General features: G+C 49.9%; 1 protein-coding gene and 1 non-coding gene across 2 annotated transcripts; both read left to right on the top strand.

The window, feature by feature from the left end:
• The first annotated feature begins 25 nt into the window (after positions 1 to 25).
• On the top strand, positions 26 to 97 carry TRNAM-CAU. The gene has a single exon. It is a non-coding gene; the product is annotated as a tRNA-Met (tRNA).
• An 11,068-nt stretch (positions 98 to 11,165) lies between these two features.
• Positions 11,166 to 24,907, top strand: NPR1 (natriuretic peptide receptor 1). The gene is made up of 22 exons (XM_006041035.3): positions 11,166 to 12,370; positions 13,050 to 13,249; positions 13,660 to 13,773; positions 14,184 to 14,319; positions 14,660 to 14,751; positions 15,344 to 15,479; positions 15,847 to 15,931; positions 16,813 to 16,933; positions 17,513 to 17,587; positions 17,745 to 17,822; positions 18,226 to 18,330; positions 18,583 to 18,654; positions 18,762 to 18,918; positions 19,194 to 19,349; positions 19,590 to 19,758; positions 20,711 to 20,857; positions 20,943 to 21,066; positions 21,224 to 21,292; positions 21,775 to 21,949; positions 22,181 to 22,279; positions 23,662 to 23,753; positions 23,906 to 24,907. Exons 1-22 carry the CDS (start codon positions 11,659 to 11,661, stop codon positions 23,966 to 23,968), a joined length of 3,177 nt encoding a protein of 1,058 aa, XP_006041097.1. The 5' UTR covers positions 11,166 to 11,658; the 3' UTR covers positions 23,969 to 24,907.
• The last annotated feature ends 365 nt before the right edge of the window (positions 24,908 to 25,272 follow it).

The raw sequence follows: 25,272 nt of genomic DNA, 5'->3' as shown, positions 1-25,272 counted from the left end.
TTCTTGGGAGACAAAGAACTGCCACAGCAGAGTGGCGCAGCGGAAGCGTGCTGGGCCCATAACCCAGAGGTCGATGGATCGAAACCATCCTCTGCTAGTGATGTTTTTCTTTTTTTCTCCTGGGACAGTTTTTCTGTTTTAAATCTCTTCAGTGAATGTAACTACCAAAATCCTACTTTTTTCTCCCTCAAAAATGCAGCCTTTAAAAGCTGTTTTTGCCATCAGCGAGTGAAATGGAAAAGGCAAGCGAAATCATGTAGGAAGGGATTTTGGGTGACTGTGAACACTACATGTCTGGATGTGGTTCACAGAGGCTCTTGAGGCAGAAGAAACGGATATGAATATGTATGTTGATTGACTCAGAGAGGGAAAGTACTGATGGTGAGGGACTAGAAGGGAAACTGAGACAGCCTTTGGAAAGAGAGCTCAGAAAAGGAGGGCAAGGGAAGCGACAGGAGAGAAGGACCAGCCCTCTGCCACTTTTTGTCGTTTGTTCTCCTTTCCCCTTTCTACAACCTCTCTGGTGGATTCCACCTTTATGCAAAGTTTCACAGCCACGTATATGGATATACTGTGGTTGCATTTACATCAACTCATATTACTATGTGCTTTTTGTCCTTCCTATAATCCTGTTTTTCCTATTTGGAACCAGTCTGTTGTTCCATGTCCAGTTCTGTTGCTTCCTGACCTGCATATAGGTTTCTCAAGAGGCAGGTCAGGTGGTCTGGTATTCCCATCTATTTCATAATTTTCCACAGTTTATTGTGATCCACACAGTCAAAGGCTTTGGCATAGTCAATAAAGCAGAAATAGATGTTTTTCTGGAACTCTCTTGCTTTTTCCATGATCCAGCGGATGTTGGCAATTTGATCTCTGGTTCCTCTGCCTTTTCGAAAACCAGCTTGAACATCAGGCAGTTCACGGTTCACATATTGCTGAAGCCTGGCTTGGAGAATTTTAAGCATGACTTTACTAGCGTGTGAGATGAGTACAATTGTGCGGTAGTTTGAGCATTCTTTGGCATTGTCTTTCTTTGGGATTGGAATGAAAACTGACCTTTTCCAGTCCTGTGGCCCCTGCTGAGTTTTCCAAATTTGCTGGCATATTGAGTGCAGCACTTTCACAGCATCATCTTTCAGGATTTGGAATAGCTCAACTGGAATTCTATCACCTCCATTAGCTTTGTTCGCAGTGATGCTTTCTAAGGCCCACTTGACTTCACATTCCAGGATGTCTGGCCTCTAGGTCAGTGATCCCACCATCATGATTATCTGGGTCGTGAAGATCTTTTTTGTACAGTTCTTCTGTGTATTCTTGCCATCTCTTCTTAATATCTTCTGCTTCTGTTAGGTCCATACCATTTCTGTCCTTTATCGAGCCCATCTTTGCATGAAATGTTCCTTTGGTATCTCTGATTTTCTTGAAGAGATCTCTAGTCTTTCCCATTCTGTTGTTTTCCTCTATTTCTTTGCATTGATCGCTGAAGAAGACTTTCTTATCTCTTCTTGAAAGTGAAGAGGAACTAAAAAGTCTCTTGATGAAGGTAAAAATGGAGAGTGAAAAAGTTGGCTTAAAGCTCAATATTCAGAAAACGAAGATCATGGCATCCGGTCCCATCACTTCATGGGAAATAGATGGGGAAACAGTGGAAACAGTGTCAGACTTTATTTTTCTGGGCTCCAAAATCACTGCAGATGGTGACTGCAGCCATGAAATTAAAAGACACTTACTCCTTGGAAGGAAAGTTATGACAACCTAGATAGCATATTGAAAAGCAGAGACATTACTTTGCCAACAAAGGTCCATCTAGTCAAGGCTATGGTTTTTCCTGTGGTCATGTATGGATGTGAGAGTTGGACTGTGAAGAAGGCTGAGCGCCGAAGAATTGATGCTTTTGAACTGTGGTGTTGGAGAAGACTCTTGAGAGTCCCTTGGACTGCAAAGAAATCCAACCAGTCCATTCTGAAGGAGATCAGCCCTGGGATTTCTCTGGAAGGAATGATGCTAAAGCTGAAACTCCAGTACTTTGGCCACCTCATGCGAAGAGCTGACTCATGGGAAAAGACTCTGATGCTGGGAGGGATTGGGGGCAGGAGGAGAAGGGGACGACAGAGGATGAGATGGCTGGATGGCATCACTGACTCAATGGACATGAGTCTGAGTGTACTCCGGGAGTTGGTGATGGACAGGGAGGCCTGGAGTACTGCGATTCATGGGGTCGCAAAGAGTCGGACACGACTGAGCGACTAATCTGATCTGATAATCCTGTTTATCCTCCTTGCTTTCTTTTGCATTAATTACTGTTTATTATTCCTTCCCTGCTTCTGTCAATTTAGAGTTCCCACTCTTTTTCTACATTTCTAGCGGTTACCCTAAAAATTATGACGCGCCTCCTCGACTGTCAAAGTCTAATTTTATAAAAATCTTTTCCCTCCTCGAGAAAAATGCAAGAATAATTTAATTCCGTTTACCACCATCACTCCCTCCAGGATTGTATATATTGTTGTATAACTCCTTTAAGTACTATATTGGTGGATTATTTACTACAGCAGAGTGCACAGATCTTAAGTCTACAGCTTGATTAATTTTGAGTAATATGTTTTGCCCAGGTATCCACCACACAGATTAACAAAAAATATTTTTATCACCTCAAAAAATTCGCTGATACCCCTTTGCCCTTCTCCTAGAGGCAATCGCTATTCTAATTTCTATTATCAGAGATTACTTTTGTCTGTTGTTCACATAAAAGGGCTCACATCCTATGTACCCTTTTTTTGTCTAGCTTCTTTTGCTTGACCCATTTCAAAATTCTTCTGAAGTTTTGCGTCTGTCAGCAGTTTGTTCCCTTTTATTATGAGTCACATTCCATTGCATAAATACTCCACAGTTTGTTTATCCATTCTCCTGTGTTGAATACGGGACCTCTGACTGGCTGAGACATGGGCTAATACATTTGGGTTGTTTCCAGTTTGAAGCCTTTATGAATAAAGCTGCTATGACCATTTTTGTACAAGATTCTTGTGATTCAATTGTTTCTATTGGGTAAATGTAGGTATATATGCTTACAGAATTTAAATTCCATATATATTTTCAATCCCATAGGACATTGATGCTTACTAAGACAATGGTCAGTGAGATTTACCATTTTTAAAGCTCTTTAATCCTTCCTGTATCCACACTATGGAATAATACTCCTTCTTGAGAATTAGTGCCCTTCTGCTGGTGGCTAACTTTCTTGTTTTCAGCTTCTCTGAATACATCTTTATTTCACCTTTGTTTTTGAAGGACATTTTCTCTAGATATGTAATTCTAAATTGGAAGTCATTTTCTTTCAGCACATTTACAATATTATTTTACTATTTATGGCTTCCATTTTTGCTATGAAAAACGAATTGTTAGTCAAATGATTGCTCTTCTGAGAGTAAGGAATCCTCTTTTTTCTGATTGTCTTTAAAGATTTTAAAGAATGCCCGGATAAATATCAATAACCTCAGATATGCAAATGACCCCACTCTAATGGCAGAAAATGAAGAGGAACTAAAGAGCCTCTAGATGAAGGTGAAAGAGGAGAGTGAAAAAGCTGGCTTAAAACTCAACATTCAAAAAACAAAGATCATGGCATCTGGCCCCATCATTTCATGGCCAATAGATGGGGAAAAAGTGGAAACAGTGGCAGATTTTATTTTCTTGGGCTCCAAAATGACTGGGGATGGTGACTGCAGTTATGAAATTAAAAGACACTTGCTTCTTGGAAGGGAAGCTATGACAAACCCAGACAGCATTTTAAAAACCAGAGACATCACTTTGCTGACAAAGGTCCCTACAGCCAAACCTATGGTTTTTCCAGTAGTCATACGAATTTAACAGTTGGATCATAAAGAAGGCTGAGCACCAAAGAATAGATGCTTTCAAATTGTGCTACTGGAGAAGACTCGAGAGTCCATTTGGACTGCAAGGGGATCAAGCCAGTCAATCCTAAAGGAAATTAATGTTGAATAGTCATTGGAACGACTGAAACTGAAGTTGAAGTTCCAATATTTTAGCCTCCTGCTGTGGAGATCAGACTCATTGGAAAAGTCCCTGATGCTGGGAAAGATTGAAGGCAAAAGGAGAAGAGGGAAGCAAAGGATGAGGTGGTCAGATAGCATCACTGACTCAATGGACATGAATTTGAGCAGGAGACAGTGAAGGACAGGGAAGCCTGGAGTGCTGCAGTTCATGGGGTTGCGAAGAGTTGGACATGAGTTAGCAACTGAACAACAATCACAGTGTCACACACCAACTAATTTGGTTTAGATTTAAAAGTAAGACAAAGACTTTTTCAATTACACTCTCACATCCAGCAAATTGTATTATATAGTAAATATTTTCAATGACAAATAAGTGATGCCAGGTACTCACTAATGGACTTAATTATGATCCTAATACCATAATCAGTGAAGGACTAGGAAGCTTGGAGTTTGCAGTCCATGGAGTCGCAAAGAGTCGGACATGAGTCGACTCATTGGAAAAGACCCTGATGCTGGGGAAGATTAAAGGCAGAAGGAGAAGGTGGGGACAGAGGATGAGATGGTTGGATAGCATCATTGATTCAAGGAACATGAGTTTGAGCAAACTACATGAGACAGTGAAGAACAGGGAAGCCTGGTGTGCAGCAGTCTATGGGGTCACAAGGAGTCAGACACGACTGAGAGACAAATCTTTCATTTCCTGCAGTTTCACTCTGATGGTTCCAGGTATGGATTATTCTTTTTAATCTTGAGGTTTGTTGAGCTTCTTGAATCTGTGGCTTGATGTATATATTTTTTTAAGCTTCTCGGCCACCGTCTCTTTAAATATTGCTTCTACCCTATTATTTCCCTCCCTCCTTGGCTCCAAATAAAGGACAGCCAGACTTTCTCATGATATGTTTTATGTCTGCAACCTCCTCTTTTTTTCCCTCTAACCTCCTCTTTTATATTTTTCATTCCTTTTTGTCCATGCTTCGTTCTGAGTGGTATCTGCTATGCTTTCTTCCAATTCATTACTTACTCCTCACTTGAGTCTAACTTGCTCTTAAACCCATCAATTGGTTCTTAATTTTGGGCTTTTGACTATTTCAAGACTGGATTTTCTGTTTACTTCTGGTTTCCCCTACTCCTGGGTTTCCCCTAAGAGTGCAGCCTTTCAGGATCCTAACCCTCAATAGGAAGATGGTTTCCCCGGGTGATCATCTTTGGGGACATTTGGACTCCAACTTTTGTCTCACTTGCCTCATGTAGCGTATTTTCTGCCACCAATTTTGGATCAGGAAATGACTCCAGGGGGAAAAGACCTCCTACTGCTGGTCTCCTGCTTTCCTATCCTTTCATGCTCTCACTGTCTTCCTAGACTGTTGATTTTCAAAAGCATTTCATCTACCATTTTTTAGTTCTCTTCAGCTCAGCTTGAGGGTTGGACAAATTATCTAAGCTACCGTGGGTAAAAGGGAAGCTCAATTACTAAATTAGATTTCTAGTCTAGTTCTCCTGAGTTCCAGTTCCACTATTCCAATGGCTTATTGGATACCTCCACTTGGGTATCTACAGGCATCTCAAAACCAATAAACTAAAATTGTCATCTTCCCCCCCAAAACCTTTCAGCTTCTCAACTAATGGGTCAGTGTTGCCTAGACTTCAGTTATTTGTATGCTGTCTTCTTTTCCTGAATTCCAATCGGTTCTACTTATAAGATATTGCCCTATAATGAACAAGACCACATTATACATTTCAAATTTTGTTGAAAGGGTAGATCTCATTTTAGGTGTTCTTACACACACACACACACAAAAGGACACAAGGAAATTTTTGGAGGTGATGAAAATGTGTATTACTTTGATGTTGTGGTGATGGTTTCACCAGCATATGTGTATGTCCAAGCTCATCAAATCGTAATATATGTTACAAATGTACAGATTATGGTATAACAGATATACTTCAATAAAATTATTTTATTTTTTATTTTTTTATTTCCCTATCTGCTATCTACCTCTATAGCCTCTGGATCCCTCCCTTTAGGACAAAGACATTAAGCCTGTCGCACAAAGCTTGCATTATCTGCCCTCTGCAGATTTTTCTTGCCTCTCCTCCTCAGTCACTCTTGCACCCATATACCTTATATCTTAGATCAAGGTTGAAAACATACACTGGTGCCGCAGCCAGTGATGCAAATGGGTCAACATGGTGTATAGGAGCTGTGATGAGCTAGACTCATCTCGAAGAAATACTGGATGCTTGGTTTCAGATGATTGTTCATAGAGAGATGCACCAGCTCTCCAATATTTTAAGACAAGTCAGAAGTCTAAATATTCATGTGCCACCTGCTGATATAAAAATGGGGGCCAATTAAATTACACATACACGAATGTGTGTGTGTGTGTGTAATTTAATTGCCCACTTTCTTGGTCAATTCCAAGAGAGAGAGAGAACAAGTGAGATAAAACATGCCTGCCGTCTAAAGTTAGCCTATGGGCTACTGTTTGCTCTAGACCATAACAATATTAAAAATTCTCCTAAATATGTAGGAAACATACTTCAGAATTCTTTCTCTGTACAGAATAACTTTCTCATCCTCCCAACCCTTTCATGTATCACAGGCTTGTCATGGTGAAGGGGCTTGTATAACTCAGTGAAGCTGAGACATGCTGTGCAGGGCCACCCAGGATGGACGGGTCATAGTGAAGAGTTCTGACAAAATGTGGTCCACCGGAGGAGGAAATGGCAACCCCTTCCAGTATTCTTGTTGCAAGAACCTCATGAACAGTATGAATAGGCAAAAAGATATGACACTGGAAGATGAGCTTCCTAGGTCGAAGGTGTCCAGTATGCTACTGGGGAAGAGTGGAGGGCAATTACTAATTGCTCCAGAAGGAATGCAGCGACTGGGCCAAAGTGGAAACGACACTCAGTTGTGGATGTGTCTGGTGGTGAAAGTAAAGTCTGATGCTGTAAAGAACAATATTGCATATGAACCTGGAATGTTAGGTCCATGAATCAAGGTAAACTGGATGTCAAGACGGCAGGAGACAGCAAGACTGAACATCGACATCTTAGGAATCAGTGACCTAAAATGCATGGGAATGGGCGAATTTAATTCAGATAATCATTATATCTACTACTGTGGGCGAGAATCCCTTAGAAGAAAAGAAGTACGTAACCCTCATAGTCAATAGAAGAGTTCAAAATGCAGTACTTGGGGGCAACCTCAAAAACGACAGAATGATGCCTGTTTGTTTCCAAGGCAAACCATTCAATATCACGGTAATCCAAGTCTATGCCCCAACCACTGACACCAAAGAAGCTGAAGTCGACAGGTTCTATGAAGACCTACGAGAACTTCTAGAACTAACACCAAAAAAGATGTTCTTTTTATCATAGGGAATTGGAATGTAAAAGTAGGAATTCAAGAGATACTGGGAATAACAGGTAAGTGTGGCCTCAGAGTGGCTTCCCTGGTTGCTCAGATGGTAAAGAATCTGCCCTTAATGCAGGAGTCCTGGGTGGGGAAGATCCCCTTGAGAAGGGTATGGCTACCCACTTCAGTTTTCTTGCCTGTAGAATTCCATGCACAGGGGAGCTTGGTGGGCGTTATAATGGTCCATGGGGTCATAAAGAGTTGGACACAACTGAGCTACTAATACTTTCACTTTCAGTTGGCCTTGGAGTACAAAATGGAGCAGGGCAAAAGCTAACAGAGTTTTGTCAAGAGAACACACTGGTCATAGCAAACACCCTTTTCCAACAACACAAGAGATGACTCTACACATGGACATCACCGATGCTCAATACTAAAATCAGATTGATTATATTCTTTGCAGCCAAAGATGGATAAGCTCTATATAGTCAGCAAAAACAAGACCAGGAGCTGACTGTGGCTCAGATCATGAGCTCCCTGTTGCAAAATTCAGACTTGAATTGAAGAAAGTAGGAAACACCACTAGGTCATTCAGGTATGAGCTAAATCAAATCCCTTAGGATTATAAAGTGGAGGTGACGAATAGTTTCAAGGGATTCGATCTGATAGACAGAGTGCCTGAAGAACTATGAACAGAGGTTCGGAACATGTACTTGAGGCAGTGACCAAAAGTATCCCAAAGAAAAAGAAATGCAGGAAGGCAAAGTGGTTGTCTGGGGAGGCTTTATAAATGACTGAAAGAAGAGACACAAAAAAGCAAGGGACAAAGGGACAGATAAACTCAACTGAATGCAAAGTTACAGAGAATAGCAGGGAGAGATAAGGTCTTCTTAAATGAACAATGCAAAGAAATAGAGCAGAACAATAGAATGGGAAAGACTAGAGATCTCTTCAAGAAAATTAGAGATATCAAGCCAACTTTTCATGCAAGGATGGGCATGATGAAGGACAGAAACAGTAAAGACCTAACAGAAGCAGAAGAGATGAAGAGGAGGCAAGAATACACAGAACTATACAAAAAAGGTCTTAATGACTGGGATAACCACAATGATGTGGTCACTCACCGAGAGCTGGACTTCTGGGAGTGTGAAGTCAAGTGGGCCTTAGGAAACATTACTATAGACAAAGCTAGTCGAGGTGATGGAATTCCAGCTGTGCTATTTCAAATCCTAAAAGATGATGCTGTTAAAGTGTTGGACTCAAGATGTCAGCAAATTTGGAAAATTCAACAGTGGCCACAGGACTGGAAAAGATCAGTTTTCATTCCAACGCCAAAGAATGTTCAAACTACCATACAATTGCGCTCAGTATTCTCGCCTGGAAAATCCCATGGACGGAGGAGCCTGGTAGGCTGCAGTCCATGGGGTCTCTATGTGTCGGACACGACTGAGCGACTTCACTTTCACTTTTCACTTTCCTGCATTGGACAAGGAAATGGCAACCCACTCCAGTGTTCTTGCCTGGAGAATCCCAGGGACGGGGGAGCCTGGTGGGCTGCCGTCTATGGGGTCGCACAGAGTCTGACACGATTGAAGCAACTTAGCAGCAGCAGCAGCAGCAACATGATAGCAAGGTTATGCTCAAAATTCTTCAAGCTAGGCTTCAGCAGTATGTGAACAGAGAACTCCAGATGTACACACTGGATTTAGAAAAGGTAGAGGAACCAAGATCAAATTGCCAACATTTACTGGAACTTAGAGAAAGCAACAGAATTCCAGAAAAACATCTACTTTGGCTTCATTGACTACACTAAAACCTTTGACTCTGTGGATCACAATAAACTCTGGAAAATTCTTCAAGAGATGGGAATACCAGACCACCTCACCTGTCTCCTGAGAAACTTGAATGCAGGTCAAGAAGCAACAGTTAGAATCAGAGAATACCGGTTCAAAATTGAGAAAGGAGTACAGCAAGGCTGCATATTATAACTCTGATTATTTAACTTATATGCAGAGTACATCATGTGAAATGCCAGGCTAGAAGAATCACAAGTTGGAATCAAGATTGCCAGGAGAAATATCGATAACCTCAGATATGCAGACACTACCATTCTAATGGCAGGAAGTGAAGAGGAACTAAAGAACCTCTTGCTGAGGGTGAAAGAGGAGAGTGAAAAAGTTGGCTTAAAACTCAACATGATTAAAACTAAGATCATGGCAACTGGTCCCATCACATCATGGCAAATAGAAGGGGAAAAAGTGGAAACAGTGGAAGATTTTATTTTCTTGGGCTCCAAAATCACTGCGGACAATGACTGCAGCCATGAAATTAAGACACTTACTCTGTGGAAGGAAAGCTATGAAACCTAGACAGCACATTAAAAAGCAGACATTACTTTGCCAACAAAGGTCCATATAGTCAACATTATGGTTTTTCCAGTAGTCATGTATGGATGTGAGAGTTGGCGCATAAGGAAGGCTGAGCGCTGAAGAACAGATGCTTTCAGACTGTGGTGCTGGAGAACACTCTTGAGAGCCCACTGGACAGCAAGAAGATCAAGCCAGTCAATCCTAAAGGAAAGCAACCCTGAAATTTCATTGGAGGGCCTGAAGCTGAGGCTCCAGTACTTTGGCCACCTGATGTGAAGAGCCTACTCACTAGGAAAGACTCTGATGCTGGGAAAGACAAAGTAAAAAGAAGGAGGTGGCAGAAGATGAGATGGTTAGATAGCATCACCGACTCAATGGACAGGAAATAGTCAAGGACAGAGGAGTCTGGTGTGCTTCAGTCCCTGGGGTGGCAAACACTGGGACATGACTTAGTGACTGAACAACAACAAGGACAAATATACACACAGAGAATCTTCATATTTATGCCTTCAGCATCTAGTTGGTGCTTAACATGTACTAGGTCCTTTGAAAGTCTACAGTGCAGAAGTTTGCAGATCTTTGGTCCTGAGCGACTGATCCGAACTGAACTGAGGCAGAAGTTTTCAGAGGTTGGCGCGCAATACCGCCAATGACTTCTTCTGGCCACTAGGGAGCAGACTGATTCCACAGCTGTCCTGCCCCCGGCCCAGCCGTCAAGGGCCCCCCCAAACACTCCCCAGTATACGCCTCCGCTTGTCATTTCCAACACTGTCTGCCACTGTCCCGACAAATCTCACTTTAATAATCCTCTTTAAGACAAACCAAACGCACACGCCCGTAGCGGCCCCGAGGTCACACCTCTTGGTTTCAGCGGCCACCCACCACCTCTCCCTCCCGTTCCTTCGGCCTTTTGGGAACTAAAGAGTTAACTCCGCCCTTCCACCTGGCCCTTTTTCTCCACTAATCCGCTCAGTCTGGAAGCTGGGGGGTGGGTGACATCCTAGATAGAGTGGTCGCGGGACCCTGGACTACTTTAATTTCTTTTCCAAAAACCGTCACCCTCCTGCCCCACAACCTGACACCCAAACACTCACACCTTCTCCGGCTAAGATCCCAAACCTGCACCTCTTTCTTCCCGAGACGGAGCCAGGAGGAGGAGAGGGACAAGGTGGGGCGCAAGAGGCACTCTGTTACTTCCATACATCTCTGTTCTTCCCATCCCCGTGAGGGAGCCCCTTCTGCGAGTACCGCTTCTCGGAGGAGAAACACATTTGGCCTGCCGAGAAGCGGGAAGAGGATCTAGAGGAAACCGTGCGGGTTGAGAGGCGCGGAGAGTCCACGACTTGGGGACGGGGAGGAAGGAGTTAAAGATCCAGGCTTGGTTCTACGGTCTCGGAGTCTGGGAGGGGAAGCGGCCGGGAGGGAGGGTTCGGAGCTTGGCTTGGGTCCTCCCCAGTTCCCCTCGGACTGTAGGAGACTTGGGCCGGCCGGACGCCCCTTCTGGCACACTCCCTGAGCCAAGCGCTCACGCACACACACAAACACACTCCCCTTTTCCTCCCTTGAGCCCTCTCTCCCATCCTTCTCCACAGAGCGCTCGCTCACGCTCTCTTTTTCTCTCTCCTAACATACACACAGACACCCTGTGGTTCACACTCGGGTCCTCTCGGCCCCCGCGCTCTCCTCGCACCCACCTGCTCCGCAGAGCCCTGGGCACACCCCTAGGTCGCGCGCCCCTGGCGCTCCAGGCGCGGACTGTCGCAGCTAGAGGGGGCAGCGTGCTCCGGGGTGAGCGCCCCCGCTTCGCCCCTCCTCCCTCCCACAGGGGCGCTCCCGGTGCCCGTACCGTCCGCTCAGCTGGAGTGGACGCTTGAGGCCATGGTGGGAGCGCTCGCCCACCACGGTGCCCGCTGAGGCCATGCCGCGCCCCGGGCGCCCCTCCGGCGCCCGCCTGCGCCTGCTTCTGCTCCTGCCGCCGTTGCTACTGCTCCCGGGCAGCTACGCTGGCAACCTGACTGTGGCCGTGGTGCTGCCTCTGACCAACACCTCGTACCCGTGGTCTTGGGCGCGCGTGGGACCGGCGGTGGAGCTGGCCCTGGCCCGGGTGAAGGCGAGGCCGGACCTGCTGCCGGGTTGGACAGTCCGCACGGTGCTGGGCAGCAGTGAGAGCGCGCTGGGCGTCTGCTCCGACACCGCCGCGCCCCTGGCCGCCGTGGACCTCAAGTGGGAGCACAGCCCCGCGGTGTTCCTGGGCCCCGGCTGCGTGTACGCCGCCGCCCCCGTGGGCCGCTTCACCGCGCACTGGCGGGTGCCGCTGCTGACCGCCGGCGCCCCAGCCGTGGGCTTCGGAGCCAAGGATGAGTACGCGCTGACCACCCGCGCGGGACCTAGCCACGCCAAGCTGGGCGACTTCGTGGCGGCGCTGCACCGACGGCTGGGCTGGGAGCGCCAGGCGCTCGTGCTCTACGCCTACCAGCCCGGTGACGACCAGCCCTGCTTCTTCGTGGTGGAGGGGCTGTACATGCGGGTTCGCGACCGCCTCAACATCACGGTGGACCACCTGGAATTCGCCGAGGGAGACCGCGACCACTACACCATGCTGCTGCGCACCGTGCGGCGTAAAGGCCGAGGTGAGAGGCAGGACACACCCGCCTGTCCGCTTTACCTCCAGGCCCTCCCCGGGACTCTCTCCCGTCTGCACCAAACGTCTCCTCCTCTGGGCCCTTCATTCCTGCCTCGGCCTCCTCCGCCCCGTCCACCTCTGAGTTTCTATTTCCCTGTCTTTCTCCATGGCCCCCTCTCTTCTTCCTAGGCTCGCCTGTATTCTCACCTCCCCACTCCCTCGCCTCCTTCCCACCGATTCCTCCGGAGTTAACAGAGGTAAAAAAAGGCCTCCAGCTACCACCTTGACACTTAGTGGGGCCCCGGCTTAGTTCCTAGCCCTCTTTTTCTCCCCCATTTTCCGTCTTTTCCCAGCAGCCTCCTTCCCTGCTCCAGCTTCTCCTCCCGGAGCTCCCATATGCCCTCTCGTCTTCCAGTCCCCTCTCCAGGTGGCCCTCCTCTGCTCTCCCTGCTCCACACCTCACCTTCCCCACCTTCAGCTCCACCATTCCTGCTCTCCCTATCTGGCCTCCTTCCTCCTCCCCCTCCCACCACCTTCTCCCTCGGCTTTCTCCTGCTTAGCCTAGACTGAGCCAGGAGTTCCACTTAACCACCACAGGGTCTCAACTTCCTCCCCTGGGCCCGCCAGCTTCAGTTTCTCCTCCATTCCCTGACACCCTGGCTTCCCTGGCTTCTCTCTCTCCCCAGTTATCTACATCTGCAGCTCCCCGGATACCTTCAGAGCCCTCATGCTTCTGGCCCTGGAAGCTGGCCTGAGTGGGAACGACTATGTTTTCTTCCACCTGGACCTCTTTGGGCAAAGCCTGCAAGGTGCACACGGCCTTGCTCCCCGCAGGCCCTGGGAGAGAGGAGATGGGCAGGATGTCAGTGCCCACCAGGCCTTTCGGGTGAGGGTTCAGCTTGGAAGCCCAGGCTGTGGGGCTCTGGGTTGCTGGCACATAGTTTCCGGGTTCTGGGTGCCTCAGTGTCTGAAAGGATTCCAGAAAAGAAGTTATTGATGCTCGTAGGGAGTTAGGTGACAGAAGGGCAGGGGGCTGGGGCCAGGGGCACATAGAGGGTCGGAGGACTTCAGAACTAGGAGGCTAAAAATATGAGAGAATGCCCTTGAGGCGGGATAATGTTCACATCCCGTCGACATTCCCTGCTTTGATGCAGGCAGCACCTCATGCAGGACATGGGGTCCAATCTGACCTTGAGCTAAGCAGAGGTGCAACTCTGGGAGGTGGGCACTCAGGGTACAGGGAGGACCAGAGTCAGCATCCAACCAGCTCTCCCCTCTCCACTGACTCCTCCTCAGGCTGCCAAAATCATTACATATAAAGAGCCGGATAATCCCGAGTACTTGGAATTCCTACAGAAGCTAAAACGCTTGGCCCTTGAGCAGTTCAACTTCACCATGGAGGATGGCCTGGTAGGAGGGGGTCCTGGGTGATGTGGGCCCCGAATCTCCACTCCACAGCCCTCTGCTGGTCTCTGCCCTGCTTTCTCAGCCTCCCTCCTCTCCCCAGGCCTGCCCTTCTTTCCCTTCCCTTTGCTCCCCCGTCTCTCCTGATGATGGAGGGCGGCACTGACAACTGTTCAACCCTCTGAACCTCAAATCTTTATCAGTAAAATGAGGACGATACGTCCTGCCCCACGTGCCTAGCAGGTGTACACAGATGTGTCTTATAAGTAGTGAAATCTCTCTGTCTGTACATGGGTGGCTTTGTTTGTGCCCATCCTCTTTCAAGTTCCCATTACCTCCCATTCCCTGCCCCACAGCACCCCACTCTGCACCCCTCATACTTCCCCCCAGCAGCCCAGCTCTACCTGCCCCTGCAGGTGAACACCATCCCAGCATCCTTCCACGATGGGCTCCTGCTCTACATCCAGGCGGTGACGGAGACTCTAGCACACGGGGGAGCTGTCACTGATGGGGAGGGCATCACTCAGCGGATGTGGAACCGAAGCTTCCAAGGTCAGGGACTACAGGTGGCAGGAATGGGCTACCCTGGGGCCCCAGGCAGGAGGCAACAGGAAGCCTCTAGGCCTGCAGTGCAGGTAGTCACTTACACACACCAGTCTCTTCCTCTCCTCCAAGCTGCCTTTAGGCTTTCCTTCCCATCTCCCTAGAGGCATCAAGAAATCTTCTTAAGTGCCCAATACTAATCATTCCTGCTGATGACACGTCTGTCTCTTTTATTATATATATATATATATTCGGAGGGCAAGACAGACAAGATCAAAAGATAGAGATGAGGTCTGGAGTACCTGAACTTCCACTCTCAAAACACATTCATCATCCTCCATACCCCCAGGTGTGACAGGATACCTGAAAATGGACAGCAATGGAGACCGGGAGACCGACTTCTCCCTCTGGGATATGGATCCTAACACTGGTGCCTTCAGGGTAAGGTTGTGCCCCCAAGAAGGCAGTGCCAACTGGGAGTGACATCTCACCTTCCTACCTCCCTGCATAAGAGTGAACCCTGGATAAAAGCAATCCAGCCAATCTGGAGGAACAACCAGAATGATAGGGACTCAGGTGTTGTCCTTGGGGAGCCCCATGTGTAAGAAGGGAACACAGCCCTGCCCTCAGCAAGCCCCATGTCTCTGAAGGTAGGCAGGATCCCCTTCCAGCAGAGACAGGCTATATTCAGAAGGAGGAGTATATGGTTTAGGCTTGGGAATGTGGACTGAAAACACTGCCTTTTCCTATTTTCTGGGTGCTTCAATCCCAGATTACAAACTTCCTGAGTGTGGGCCTGTGATTCTATATAGAATATGGAAGCGCTTAAGTCACTTTCAAGTTTGTCCATTCTGATAACATGGGGTGTGGGTATGAGGCTGTCTGTATCCAGTCATGCCAGGGGCTCAGTGAGCTGCTGACAGTGCAGACAGTCTGGCAGCGGAGACGGGGTAGGTGAGGGGCAGGACTGCTACCCTAGACAGGAGGCCTCACCAAGGGCCCTTGCCCACCCACCACTCCTGCCCCCCCACAGGTTGTTCTGAACTTCAATGGGACTTCCCAAGAACTGGTGACCATGTCAGGGTGCAAACTGAACTGGCCCCTGGGGTATCCACCTCCCGATGTCCCCAAGTGTGGCTTTGACAATGAGGACCCAGCCTGCAACCAAGGTGACTGCCCCTTGCCTTCCTGGCCTCCATTCTGGAGACACTGCATGCTTCCTGTTCAGGGAGTCGAAGAGGTGCTGCTCTCTGGCACTGAGGGTTTCCCGCAGAGACTCCGCCTGCCTTTTTTGTCCCTTCATCCACTATCTGAGTTCATTGATTAAATATTAAAAAGTTCTGGGACTTCCCTGGCAGTCCAGTGATTAGAACTCCATGCTTCCAGTTTAGGCATGGGTTCAAATCCCAGTCAGGAGAGGAGCCTGCATGCCATGCAGTGCGGCCAAAAAAAAAATTATATATAAAAAAGTTCTTCTTTCTCCTCTCCAATGTCTGTCTCACATCTCTCTTGCTACAACTCGGTCCTCCTCTGTAGACCACTTCTCCACCCTGGAGGTGCTGGCTTTGGTGGGGAGCCTCTCCCTTCTCAGTATCCTGATCGTCTCCTTCTTCATATACAGGTGAGCCTGGGGATGAGGGTGGTGACTGAGGCTGGAAGGCCCAGAGAACCAGTAGCAGAGGAGGTGGCAGGGACCAAGAGTGGAGAGGGAGGGGTGTAGGGACAGCACAGCAAGGCCCAGGGAGATGGGGGAGAAAAGATACTAAAAAGCCCTACAACGAAGAAGGAGGGGAAAGGGCTTCCCAGGTGGTGCTAGTGGTAAAGAACCCACCTGCCAATGCAGGAGACTTGAGGAGGGACCAGCGATAGGAGTGGCCAAGGAGGATCTGGGAGATCCAAGAAGGAGCAGATCTGTTGGAGCATCATAGTATGTGGGTTCTGGGCTGAGGCTGGTCTATCCTCCCTTCCTGTTTGTACAGACCAGATGGGAAGCAATGTGTTGGACCCATATTAGCTGAGCAAGGATGATGGCTTGGCCATGTACCAGGGGCTGCACCCAGAGCAGAGAAGAGAGAAAGAAGACTCACTCCTGCCTTCTGGTGGGAGGCTGACAGGTGCAGGAAAAGTTGATGACAGAGGGAAGCAAGGAGGGAGAGAAGAAAATCAGGGCTGGTTGAGCATAAATTGTGTGCCAGGCACTTCCACACACATTTCTTTTCATTCTTATAACAATGCTTTGAAATAAACGTCAATATCCCCAGTTTCCACATGAGGACTTTTAGACATGAACATGAGACTCAGAGAAGAGAAATGACTACCTCAAGGTCCCCAGTGAGGCAGAATTTCACCCAAGCCTCCTGATTCGGAGCCGAGAGGCTGTAACTGCCCCACCCATCTCTCAGCTCCTGCAGAGATCCCAGGGCTCTGAGGAGGGGCTGCTGAGTACCCCCGCCCTGGGTCAGGGGCTCAGACGTGGGCTCAGGTGCAGGTTTCGTGCCCCAGGAAGATGCAGCTGGAGAAGGAACTGGCCTCAGAGCTGTGGCGAGTGCGCTGGGAGGACCTGCAGCCCAGTAGCCTTGAGAGGCATCTCCGGAGTGCAGGCAGCCGGCTGACCCTGAGCGGGGTAAGAGCTCCACTAACGGGGGGAAGGGGGCTGAGCTGGGAACGGGTACAGGGGCAGCACCTGACGAGTTAGGGTAGAGAGCAAGGTTCTCGTCCCAGCTCTGCCTTCACTTGCTATGTGACCTTGGGCAAGTCACATACCCTCTCTGAGACCATCTCAGATAATGATTGCATCCACAGAGCCTCCCTCACAGGTCAGTGATAGCATATGTGAAAATACATTTGTTTTTAAAGTAAATAATGAGAACCTACTGTATAACACAGGGAACTTCTAGTCAATGCTCTGTGGTGACCTAAATGGGAAAGAAATCTAAAAAAGAAGGGACAGATGCGTACATACATTTGACTCACTTTGCTGTACAGCAGAGACCGACACAACCCTGTAAAGCAACTACACTCCAATAAATTTTGTTTTCTAAAAAGTAAATAAATGAGGATTTCAGGATGAGCTGAAATTCCACACACTGAGCTGACGTAGGGTGACAGGATGAGGCAGGGTAGTGAAGAGCAGAGCTCAGCCAGCCAGGATGGAGAACTAGGCCCCCTGGCTGACCATCCCTCCTGCACTCCACCCCTTCAGAGAGGCTCCAATTATGGCTCCCTACTGACCACAGAGGGCCAACTCCAAATCTTTGCCAAGACAGCGTATTATAAGGTAAGTCTGGGTAAGACCACTAGTCGTCCGGATGGGACAGGGCTGTGCTCTGATGAAGGACTGGGGAGGGTCCTAGGGCAGCGGTGGGCTGTCAGAGCAGTGGGGTTCCCAGTGCTGGGCTCTTTCCTCACAGTGACCACCTCCACTCCTTGCTCAGGGCAACCTCGTGGCTGTGAAACGTGTGAACCGGAAACGCATTGAGCTGACACGGGAAGTCCTGTTTGAGCTGAAGCATGTAATGTGCGGAGGGAGGGAGGCAGCGGCCTGGGGAAGAATCTGGGGATACAGGGAGGTTGGCCCACAGAAGCAGCATGGACGGACCTCAGCGTATCCTAGGAAAGGGTGGGCCCTAGAGCCGTGGGAGGGGCCCTTGCACATTGTGAGTAGAATCACAGATGGGAGAAGGGCTACTGGAGATTTCCTAGGGGCTCCGCTGGATGGGCTTAGGAAGCAGAGGGAGTAGGGAGCAGATTCTGGGGACAGGTTCTTTCGAACAGGAGTGGGAATCACGGGAAGCTCATAGAATGTCTGGAGAGAATACATCGGGACTTAGGAAGAGTGAGGGGTCCCTGAGGGTAGGGGCAATTTGGTGAGGAGTGAGATCTCTGCCAGGCTCTGATGCTGGCTCTCACCTGCAGATGCGGGATGTACAAAACGAACACTTGACCAGGTTTGTGGGAGCCTGCACTGATCCCCCCAACATCTGTATCCTCACAGAGTACTGTCCCCGTGGGAGCCTACAGGTGAGGGTGACAAGGGAGTGTCAGGACACCTGGGTCCAGCCCTGAGTCCGCCCTTGACTGACCATAAGGGCAAGCCTCTCCTTTTTTCTGACCTTTATTTTCCCCATCTGTAAAATGGAAGTGGGGGAGGGTGGTGGCACTAGAGTAAATACGAAGTTTTGTTCGTTCTGCCAGTTTATGTCAGCGGGACCCCTGCACTCCTCCTCCTGGGGGCGCGTGCAGGGTACAGGGCTGACTCTCACTGCCCTGCAGGACATCCTGGAGAATGAGAGCATCACTCTGGACTGGATGTTCCGGTACTCGCTCACCAATGACATTGTCAAGGTAGGCCGGGACGACCCCACTGGGTATGGGGTGAGGGGCCAGGCGGGCCTCTTCTCTGGCCCTGGTTGGAGGTCCCACTCAGACCCCTGCCTCCCGGAACTTCCCAGGGTATGCTGTTCTTACACAATGGAGCCATTTGCTCCCATGGGAACCTCAAGTCATCCAACTGTGTGGTAGACGGGCGCTTTGTGCTCAAGATCACCGATTACGGGCTGGAGAGCTTCAGGGATCCAGAGCCAGAGCAAGGACACACCCTCTATGCCAGTGAGCCCCGCATGACTCTGACCCCTAACCCCTACGACCAGCACAACCCGATGGGGAGACTGATGCCCTGGCCTGCGATGGGCTTGGGCCCACCTTTCCTGACTCCCAGTTCAATTCATCATCAGTAGAAAGCCGAGTCAGACGAAGTCGTCTCAAGCCCCTTCTAGCTCTAGCACCCCGTTTTGTCTCCAGATCAGCCTAGCCACATCCTTGTTTCCCGTCACCCCTTAGCTTTGGGGCCCTTCACCCTGTGACTCCTGACCTCTGACCCCCAGAAAAGTTGTGGACAGCCCCTGAGCTCCTGCGAATGGCCTCACCCCCTGCCCGGGGTTCCCAGCCTGGTGATGTGTACAGCTTTGGGATCATCCTTCAGGAGATTGCCCTGAGGAGCGGCGCCTTCCACGTGGAAGGTTTGGACCTCAGTCCCAAAGGTGAGTGGACCACACTTTCCCCTAATGCTGCCCCACTCCACTGACCCCAGCTCCAGAGAGAGGAAACCCTGGCAACGCTGCCCCCTTCTCCCACACTGTGGCCAGTGACCCTGAGCACGGTTGGCCCAGGTCCCTACGGGGCTTCCCTGGCCCTTGCCCTGGTCCTGGGCTTCCCCACCTGGTTACTCAACAGGCCCCAGGCTGAACCCATCTCTCATCCTCTCTCCCCCCACCACACAGAGATCATCGAGCGTGTGACTCGGGGCGAGCAGCCCCCCTTCCGGCCCTCCCTGGCCCTGCAGAGTCACCTGGAGGAACTGGGGCAGTTGATGCAGCGCTGCTGGGCCGAGGACCCACAGGAGCGGCCGCCCTTCCAGCAGATCCGCCTGATGTTGCGAAAATTTAACAGGTCGCTGGCGTTAGTTCTGGGTCGTCCCAGCCTCCTCCACCCACGGCAGCCACCGTGTATCCCACACTTAAGTCTTATCCCTGTGGTGGCAGAGCCCATGCACAGTCCCCCAGACATATCCTGCTCCAGCCCACCACAGCCCCGCAGCCCCCTTTGTGAATACCGGAGGACCCAGTTATCCCCACAGCCACCCACTTTTCATACCAGTCTCCTCCCTGGCCCCTTCTCCACAGTCTTCACTGGTAAGCAGAGTAAATGGCCTTCAACCTCCTCCCTTTGCCTCTCTGTCCTCCCTGGGAGCTCCCATCCACCCATTGATCCCCTTTCCCAGTTGCTCTGTGGGGGCCAGTCCCCCAGGCACACCCCTTAGCTAGTCTGTGCCCTCACTCTCTTCTCAATTGATCCCTGTTCCTCTCTACCTCCTCTGTGCGCATGTGTGCTAGGTCACTTCAGTCGTGTCTGACTCTTTTGAGATCCTATGGACTATACAGCCTGCCAGGCTCCTCTGTCCTTGGGATTTCCCAGGCAAGAATACTGGAGTGGGTTGCCATGCCCTCCTCCAGGGGATCTTCCCGACCCAGGGATCGAACCCTCGTCTCCTGGGTCTCCTGCATTGGCACATGGGTTCTTTATCACTAGCACCACCTGGGAAGCACTCTATCTCCTCCACCTCCTTCTAGCCTACTTGTGTTCAACAAAATGAGCAAAAGAGCCAATACGTCTGAAGCTTCACACTTGACCCTGGGGACTCAGGGATGAGTTGGACTTTCTTCCTACCCTCTTCCCCTGCACTCCCATCCTGCTGTGCCCCCCAACCCTGACCGTCTCCAGGGACTCTGCTGCAGTATAAGCTAACTTAAGTCTGGGTAGGGTGAGAGCCTGGGGTGGGCACTGCAGGGTTGGGCATGCTGCTCCCCCTCACCACCACCCCCTCCACCACCCCCCTCCCCAGGGAGAACAGCAGCAACATCCTGGACAACCTGCTGTCACGCATGGAGCAGTACGCCAACAACCTGGAGGAGCTGGTGGAGGAGCGGACCCAGGCCTACCTGGAGGAGAAGCGCAAGGCCGAGGCCCTGCTCTACCAGATTCTGCCTCAGTGAGTGCCTGTGCTTGGTGCCCCCGCCAGCCCTGCTCTGGCCCCCGGCTCATCTTCTGATCCTGCCCCGTCCCTGACCCCTCAGCTCAGTGGCTGAGCAGCTGAAGCGCGGGGAGACGGTCCAGGCCGAAGCCTTTGACAGCGTCACCATCTACTTCAGTGACATCGTGGGTTTCACAGCCCTATCAGCAGAGAGCACGCCCATGCAGGTGAGTCAGGCACAGCTACAGGTGTGAGAGCAGCCAGGTGTGCTGTGCTGGCTTCTCATCTCCATCTCACAGGTCTGCCTTCTGGGTCTGCATTTTCCACCTGAGCCCAGGTGGGGTCCCTTACTCCTCACCCCTTGTGGATTCTCTTTTCTTCCAGGTGGTGACCCTGCTCAACGACCTGTACACTTGCTTTGATGCTGTCATAGACAATTTTGACGTATACAAGGTGAGTAAAGATGGGAAGGAACAGGCAGACAGTTGTGGACAGGGTTACAGAAAAGTGAAGGGTAGAATGACATAGAGCCTTAAGAGAGAAGACTACCCTGAAGAGGGAAATGGCAACCCACTCTAGTATTCTTGCCTGGAAAAGTCCATGGACAGAGGAGCCTGGTGGGCGGCAGTCCATGGGGTCACGTGACTGAGCATGCGCGCATGAGGTGGGTGGAGGGCGATGGCAATAAACAGGTAGAACTAAAAAAAAAAAAAGAGAGAAAGAAGACCAAGGGACGTGAGCAAAGACAGTGTAACGAGGAGGTGTCACAGGGAGACGCAGGAACCGCCAGAAAAACCGGGAGGAGCATGGAGGATGAGCAAACACAATGGCTGGTAGACGGGTGGACTAGGAGCCAGTGCCCTCTGGGTGACGGCCCACACTGGCAAGAGAAAGTTGGAGCCCTCAGGTCCTGCTCTCTCTCGCGACTCTCACAGGTGGAGACCATTGGTGACGCCTACATGGTGGTGTCCGGGCTCCCGGTGCGGAACGGGAGGCTGCACGCCCGCGAGGTGGCCCGCATGGCCCTGGCGCTGCTGGACGCGGTCCGCTCCTTCCGCATCCGCCACCGGCCCCAGGAGCAGCTGCGCCTGCGCATCGGCATCCACACGGGTGAGGCCGCGAAAGATGGGAGACCAGCCCCAACGCTCTCCAGTTCTCCCTATACACGCGCATACACCTACACCTCCTCCTACACACACCGCTGGGCTCCCACCGACCACAGATCCCACCTGCTGCCTCTCCTGGGGCACCCTACCCTAGCCTCACCCTCTGGCCCCACCTAGGTCACCCTCCATTCCTCCCACCTACTCTCCTGAACTCATGGGCTTCCACTCCCTTCAGGACCCGTGTGTGCCGGCGTGGTGGGGCTGAAGATGCCCCGGTACTGTCTCTTTGGGGACACAGTCAACACTGCCTCACGAATGGAGTCTAATGGGGAAGGTACTCTGGGTCCCCAGGGTGGGACAGGGAGGGCAGGGGGTCTGTAGTTGCCCGCCTGGCAGCGGATGCCTTCCACTCCCTGTTCTCTCTCTTCCTGAGTTGCCATCTCATAAGGGTTCAACCTGGCCAGGTCACCTTGAGTCTAATCAGAGACGCAGGTCCCAGCTGCTCCCTTTGCCAAAAGACAGAAAAGTCTTTGCAGACCAACGTCTGACAGTTTCCAGCAGGAATCTTACCTTTAGGGCCCTCTTGGGTGTGGTCAAGAGGGCTTCAGAGCAGCCCACTTGGGTGTGAATCTCAGTTCTACAACTGATGTTTCATGTCAATTTGCTACACCTCCCTGAACCCCGGTTTTCCTTATCTGGAAAATGAGAATTAAACATCTACCTCAGAAGAGTTATTTGAGAAAGTCATATAACATGACTAGCATGTAATAGTTGTTCAGCTTGTCTGAGCTTCAGCTGTTTGTCTTTAAAATGATGATGTCTTGGGGTTATAAAAAACACAGCACAGCCCCTGGAACACAATGAGTATCTGATAAATGCTTGCTCCCAGCTCTTCCCTTAGGCTTGCTTCCTGTTGATCTGCTTCCTGCTGTAGTCAACACAATTCAATTCAGTCACCATTTATTGAGCAACTACTGAATACCAGGCCCTGGAATACTAAGATGACCTAGACCAGTTTGCTAGGGAGTCAAGGAAGGGCTGCGGGGAACAGTAGTCAGGAGGCCTGGGCCTGACCTCAGCAGCCTGCGCAGATCTCCTCTCCAAGGCCTGGGCTTCTTCAACCCTAATGTGCGAGTGCTGAGTTAAAAAACGATGATAGCAACCAATTGTACAGTGCCTCCTAAGTGCCAGTTTCTTTTAAAATACTTTATGAATAACATTAAGTTTAATCCACACAAGAAAACTTTGAGATGGGTCCTGTTACTCTCAGCATTTTGTAGACAAGGAAAATGAGGCACAGAGAGTTAATATTACTTCCCCAGCCGAGTGTCCAAGCTCGGGTTCGAACTAGGCAGTGCAGGCTCCAGTGTCTGAGCCCTTGACCTCTACATTCTACTATAAGCTGTGTTGTCCAATATGGTAGCCTCTGAGGCACTGCATTGTATTTATTTATTGCATTTTAACTGTATTTCATTTTAATTGCAATTTAAATAGCCACATGTGACTAGTGGCTATCGTGGTGGACAACACAGCTCTGAAATTCTTAGGGCAAGGCCTGTGTGGTCAGACACCATGTGGAATGGGTGGGACTCTGAATTAGGAGGCTTTCAGGGCTAAAGGAAGGTGGGAGAGCATCTTTCTAGCCCCACGGCCCCCAGTCTCCTGCTCCCAACTCTTGCATCTCTCGTCTCCCTTCTCCTCCCTTATCCTACCCAGCCCTGAAGATCCACTTATCTTCTGAAACCAAGGCTGTCCTGGAGGAGTTTGGTGGTTTCGAGCTGGAGCTTCGAGGGGATGTAGAAATGAAGGTAGAAAAGAAAGTCCCTGCCCTCACAACCCCTTGAGGTCCCTGCAGGGCTCACCTTCCCCTAGGCCCCTTCTCAAGCAACCATCCCCATTCCCATCATTTGGGAAAGTGGATGTATCACTCCCCACCCCAATGGCCTCTTTTTCCCTCCAGGGCAAAGGCAAAGTTCGGACCTACTGGCTCCTGGGGGAGCGAGGGAGTAGCACCCGAGGTTGACCTGGGTCCCCTCCTGGCCTTCCATTCCCCCCTTCCCTGGGCCGGAGATGACAGAGAGATGCCAGCATCAGCCCGTCCACAGCAACCCCACATTGCCAAACAAGTGGCTTGAATAACTCAGATGTGCTGACCCCAGTGGAGACACCAGATACTACCTCTGACAGAGGACTGGTATGGGGGAGAACTTGGAGCCCACAGGACGGGACCAAAACTCACAGTCATGCCCAGGGAAAACACACACACACACACACACACACACACACACACACGTAAGCACACACACTCACTGTCCACCCTATCCCAGCCCAGGCCAAGGTGGGATGTGGATTCCTGAATCCTCCTGCCCCTCCCTGTGCCCACTGTGACTATTATGGGAGGGGGGGGGGGTGGGAAGAGCCCCCTGAGTGGGAATAGGAGAAGGGACTAAACATGAATCTAGGGGCTGGGGGAAGCCCACATCTGGGCCTAGCCCACATGGGCCACAAGCACCCTGAATCCCCCATGACCCAACACAAGATATTCAGCACATAGGGGAGAAAGGGAAGTACAGAGGGCTGTGGGCTTGCACGCCTTGCTTCTCCTGTGAGTGGAGACCATTAAAGTCTTTATTCCAGTGACAGTGTCCTTTCTCGAGCCAGGGTTGCCAAGAAACACAACCATATTCTCTACCCTCAGCTTTAAATAAGACGTTTCTCAAGCTGGCAATTTAATATGTGAGCAAGTTCCCTTCAAGTTTGAGGAACCAGTGTAACAGCCTGTGAGTGACCCCAGCAGTGCTCACTCTGTTGGTCTCAGGATCTGTTTACACCCTTCAGAACTACTGAGGGCCCCAAAGAGCTTTCATGTGGGTTATATTTATCGATATATTCTGTATTAGAAATGAAAACAAGTCTTTATTAACTCATTTAAAATAACTTTAATAAACCCATCACATGTTAATTTTTTACTGCTTTATCAAAGACATTCTTGAGAGAAACTGGCTTTTGTTTTTGTTTTTTTTTTTTTTGAAGATTACAATGACTGGTTTGGTGCTACTGCCTTGATTTATGCTAAGACACCAGCCTTATCAGTGCACATAACAACACAGTCAATAAGGTAAATAAAAAACTTCCCTGGAAATCCAGTGGTTAAGACTCCACGCTCTTGATGCAGGGGCACAGGTTTCATCCCTGGTCAGGGAACTAAGATTCTGTGTGCTGCTCGGTGCAGCCAAAAATGGTAAAATAGCACATAATTAGTAGGATTATGGGGGAAAAAAACTTTTTTTTTTTTTTTTTTTTTTTTTTTGGCAATGCTGCGCAGTT

The sequence above is a fragment of the Bubalus bubalis genome, chromosome 6, assembly GCF_019923935.1.
Source record: "Bubalus bubalis isolate 160015118507 breed Murrah chromosome 6, NDDB_SH_1, whole genome shotgun sequence".
Lineage (NCBI taxonomy): Eukaryota > Metazoa > Chordata > Mammalia > Artiodactyla > Bovidae > Bubalus > Bubalus bubalis.
Note: the sequence above shows the minus strand (reverse complement) of the source record. Positions and strands in the feature narration are given on the sequence as shown.